Here is a 5,017-nt window from a genome sequence, read left to right on the forward strand (position 1 = left end):
CCCTGTTCATACCTCCAGGTACACCTGCAGCGCCCAGAAACACACACTCACTCACTGTATCCTCATCATGGTGCCTAATTAATTTTGCCGTTTGATAAACAGAGCGGCGCAAGGAGGAGCTGTGCAAATGCTCTGTACGCAGCTCTGCAATAAAATACATAAATCAATATATGGAAGAACAGTTTCACTATATGAACAAAATGCCCGTGCATGAGGTGATCGGGTGGGCGGGGCTTAAGACTTCAGACACGCCGTGGCTTCATGCATCATGTTTTCAGGTCGCCTGTCCGTCCCATTTTTGTGAAATCGATATCTCAGAAACTCAGACTTGATGAACTGATTTTTGGAGGTCAAAGGTCACTGTGACCTTGCATCTATCTCATTGTCATAAACACCGTATCCCAAGACCGCCTTGAGAGAATTTCCTAAAATTTGGCAAAAATGTCGACTTGTAGAGGAACTGATTATAATTTGGTGGTCAAAAGTCACACTTCTCGTTTTTTCTCGTTCTCATGAATGCAGTGTCTCAAAAAGCCCTTAAGGGAGTTTCTTTAAATTTGGCACAATTGTCAACTTGGACTCAACGATATATTGGTCAGATTTTAAAGGTTGAAGGTGACTCTGACCTCACAAAACATGTTTTTGGCCACAACTCAATAATTCAAATGTTAATTTTGACAAAATTTCACCATTACTCAGTGGCGTCTCATCTCAGGAAAACTGCTTATACCAGCTTTAAATAGACTTTGTTATTTTTGGTGTTTTTAAAATCTGAAACCGTGTTTTTGGTGCCTCAGGTCCAGGACCCTTCCCTGGACTGTTGGACATGTGGGGGGGCGGTGGAGGGCTGGTGGAGTACCGTGCGGCCCTGCTGGCGTCACGTGGTTATGTTTCTATGGCGCTGGAGTACATCAGGCCCACTGAGCTTGAGTCACTGGGAATGAACTATTTTGAGGTCAGTGTTGGTTTTTAACTCAAAGGGACTGTTTTTCACAGTTAATGCGCTTTTCATTCTTCATTTTTTGATAATTTTGGCTGTGTTCATAACAAAAGAAAGGACTAAAAGGAAAGTAAATGCAGACAGGACACAATTTATTAAGAGAATAAATCCCTCCCCAAACGAAAACTACAAGAAAAAAAAATAACTGGAGGAATGTCCACTTCAACAATATTCTGTCGTTCAACTCAAATCACCGTTCATCGAAAAAATAGAACATCGGAAACAGCAAAGATTTTGGGAAAAAGGGGAGTAAACATATAAACGTTTAGGGCCTGTTTGTCTCATTTTAGTCTCTTTCCTCCTTCCTGTTGTGATAACTGTGTGTGTGTTGATGCGTGTGTCCTAAATGTAGTCCAGATTGTGTATTTGAGTGTAATCAGTGAATTTGCAGCTCAGCTCCTACAATAAGTCTAAAATACACTGTGGAAACTAAATAGTTACATTCAGACTGTTCAGGTCCAAAAATGCTCCATTGAAACCCATTCAAACTGACATTTTTGATCCCACAGCCATCAGAGCAGAAAAACAGGACTTGTATTATTTCTGGGTGTCATTCTGGGCTTTTGACTCTGAATTTGTCATTTTGACTATTTTCCACCTGATGAGGTCATTTTGACCATATTTGGCATATGGAGGAAATACATGCTATTTCCACTAGGTGACCTGTCACAGTCAATGTAGCTGCTGATCACTGACATATCCCAGACTGTCAGCAGCTACACTCACACACTGACATATCCCAGACTGTCAGCAGCTACACTCACACACTGACATATCCCAGACTGTCAGCAGCTACACTCACACACTGAGGAGGAGGAGACTGGAGATTTTTAAAAAATATTTATGATTAGGACTTTTGTTGCTCAAAAAATTAAATCACTAAAACTATTACATCATAGTTATGTATATTTTTTTTAAGCTTGATTTTAAAAAGCACGTTTTGTGTGCAGAGTGTCATGAGTGTGTGTGTGATATTAAAGTGGGCCTTAACGGTTAAAAAAAGAGAAAAAATCAAACTCACCAGGGGATTCACTTAATAGTTTTGCTTTGTATCCAAAGGCCTCCACACACACACACACACACACGGAGTGTGCCGAGGATGTGAGTATACACACACACACACACACACACACACACACACACACACACACACACACACAGACGCTGGTTGTGGATCAGCCTGCAGTCGGTCCATCAAACTCGATTTCGGGCTTTCTTTCTTCCGTCTCTCTCCTGTTTCCTCGTCTGCAAACAGAAATCTGAATCCTTCCCCAAACAATTCTCTTGTTCTCAGAGGCCACGCCCCTTCACCTGTGTGCAGCAGCACACCTGAGCAGAACGAGCGGGGCGGCAACAACAGAGAGCAGCAGGAGAGAGAGAGACATCTAAAACACTTGACAGTTTTTATTTCTTTATATTTCTTTGTGTGTGTGTGTGTGTGTGTGTGTGTGTGTCTTATTATTTACTTTAGAACAAAACAAACGAACTAATCCTTACGTATCTTTCTCCCCTCACCTTTGTTTCAAGCTTCTGTACATTTATTTGGGAAATTACAGTTGAGGAATGTTACTAAGTACATTTACACAAGTACTGTATATTAGTACAAATTTTAGATACTTGTACTGTAATATACTTATTACTCCACTGCATCTATCTGAACGCTTTAGTTACTTTACAAATAAAGATTTTTGCATAAAAAAGAAACAAGAGTTAAGAAAAAATTATACTCTCTGATAAATATTTTCTTTTCTTTCATTTGTTTGAAATAATTTTGAAGTTTTAATTTTATAACTTTTATTTCCTATCTTTGTCTAATGTTTTAAAATAATTTTTAATAATTTAGAATTTTTGATTGTTTATCTTTTTTTAAAAATAATTTTTACTTTTTCTGATCTGAATTTTAATTTGAATTTCCTGCCGTCCCCTCCTGCACAGACTGCGTTTAATATCATCAGGGACCATCCTCAAGTGCACCCGGACAGAGTTGGGATTTTCGGCCTTTCTCTCGGCTCGATCGTGACCGTCGCATTGGCGGCTGAGAGCAGCATCATCGAGGCGAGTAACGCATCAGAAATATTTTGGAGTTTCTTCTCTTTTACTTTGAAAGTGTGGCTGCTGGCCCAGATACAGAATGTGTGTGTCGTGTTTCGCTGCAGCCTCGTTGTTGTGTTTGTGTCAGCGGTAACCACCTTTACCCACGCGGAAAAACGCTGAAAGAACTCCATCACGCCATGTTCATCAGGTACTCAGCATCAGAGAAACTTTATTGATCCCAGAGAGGAAATTCTGGTTCATTATAGTCGCTCAGATGTCAGCAGAGAGAATTATAACAAGTAGAAATAAGCACTAACACCAGTGTATAAGAGCATAAAATATAAAATACAGTAAGAGAAAACAACTGGCACAGGATGTACATATTTAAATATACATATTTTTTAAAAGTATGTAAATATGCTCAGTATGTGAGCGTAAAAATATAAATGTAAAATACCAAAATATACAAAATATACAGCGTGTAACATGTTAAATGGTCACATTTAAGAATTCTGGACATTTGTGTGAGGAGTGTTGTGGTTGAAATATAAATATTGCATGAAATATTGCAGTGAAGACAGGGACATAAAGACTTATTGCACTTTAAAAACCATATTGCACATTTGAAGTAATAATGAAAAATGATGGAGTGTGACTGTAACTGTAGGTGAGTGTGTGTCAGTCTTCACGCTCTGAGGGAGGAGCTGCGAAGATTCAGGTTATGATATAAATGAAGCACAATAAATGATGTAAACAGTAACTTGTGATGGCAGGGACGCTCACAAGTTACGCGTGGACGAGAACAACTGTGAGATCTGGCGATACATGGGTCTGCCCGTCAACGCCGACCTCTCACAGACGGTGGACGTAAGCACATTTTGCACTAATAACAAATTTTATTAAAATCTCACACACAACAGACCCATTTCTAATTTCGAATGTGTAAAAAAAATCATATTTTACTGGGCTTAAAATACCTCGTGCACGTGCTAAACTACTACTCTAAACTACTGAAGACCACTAAAATATTCAATTGTGAAGTTAAATTAAGTATTGTAATAAAGTTAAATCAAGTATTGTAACAATAACGTTATATCAAATACTCTTATGACAAAGCTTCATAAAGTACATTTATAATAAAATAAATATAGTACTGTTATAATGTTTAAGTATTTTTATAATAAAGTAAAATCCAGTATTGTAACTATGAATTTACCTCAAGTACTGTTATAATAAAGGAAAATAATGTACATTTATATTAAAGTACAATCAAGTACTGCTGTTACAAGGCTAAAAAAGGGTTCATTTATATTAAAGTAAAAACAACTACTCTTAAAATAAAGCTAAATAAGGTACATTTATATTAAAGTACTGTAATGATAAAGTTAAAGTATTTTCATAAAAAAGTTAAATAAAGTACTGTTATAATGAAGTAAATGAGCATGAGTTAAAGTATCTTTAGAATAAAGTTAAAGTACTGCTATAAAGTTAAAGGGTTTTTATAATAATGTTAAAGTACTGCTATAAAGTTAAAGGGTTTTTATAATAACGTTAAAGTACTATAATGATTAAATTAAATACTGTACTGTAATAATATCGTTAAAGTATTGTCTTATAAAAGTTATTATTTTATAGTGAAGTTAAATAAAGCACTGTTATAAAGTTAGTGTTTTTAGAGTAAGGTTAAATTAAGTACTATAATGATTAAATTAAATAGTGTACTGCAATAATATAGTTTTAATATTGTTAAATAAAAAAGTTAAAATATTTTCATGATAAAATTCAATACAATACTTTTATAACGAAGTTAAATAAGCTACTTCCATAATACTTTTAACGTGTTTTTCTAATAAAGTTGGAAAAAGCACACAGTTATGATCAAGTTAAATCAAGCATTGTTAAAATAAAGGTAAATTAAGTACTTTCATACTAAAGTTAAAGAATGGATTTTATAATAAACAATTAAAAATAAAAACTAAAATT

General features: G+C 35.6%; 1 protein-coding gene across 1 annotated transcript; it reads left to right on the top strand.

Moving 5' to 3' along the window:
• Positions 1-6: 6 nt before the first annotated feature.
• On the top strand, positions 7-3,938 carry LOC121939092 (acyl-coenzyme A thioesterase 1-like). Its single transcript, XM_042482218.1, has 5 exons — positions 7-18; positions 798-955; positions 2,936-3,055; positions 3,157-3,242; positions 3,808-3,938. Exons 2-5 carry the CDS (start codon positions 827-829, stop codon positions 3,935-3,937), a joined length of 465 nt encoding a protein of 154 aa, XP_042338152.1. The 5' UTR covers positions 7-18; positions 798-826; the 3' UTR covers position 3,938.
• Positions 3,939-5,017: the final 1,079 nt, after the last annotated feature.

This window comes from Plectropomus leopardus, unplaced genomic scaffold (genome assembly GCF_008729295.1).
Source record: "Plectropomus leopardus isolate mb unplaced genomic scaffold, YSFRI_Pleo_2.0 unplaced_scaffold4097, whole genome shotgun sequence".
Lineage (NCBI taxonomy): Eukaryota > Metazoa > Chordata > Actinopteri > Perciformes > Serranidae > Plectropomus > Plectropomus leopardus.

Excerpts from the sequence above, each read along its gene's own strand:
- LOC121939092 (XM_042482218.1), top strand. The coding sequence starts at position 827 with ATGTGGGGGGGCGGTGGAGGGCTGGTGGAGTACCGTGCGGCCCTGCTG. Across the intron at positions 956-2,935 it reads TGGGAATGAACTATTTTGAG|ACTGCGTTTAATATCATCAG; the intron begins GTCAGTGTTGGT and ends CCTCCTGCACAG. Across the intron at positions 3,056-3,156 it reads CTGAGAGCAGCATCATCGAG|CCTCGTTGTTGTGTTTGTGT; the intron begins GCGAGTAACGCA and ends GTTTCGCTGCAG.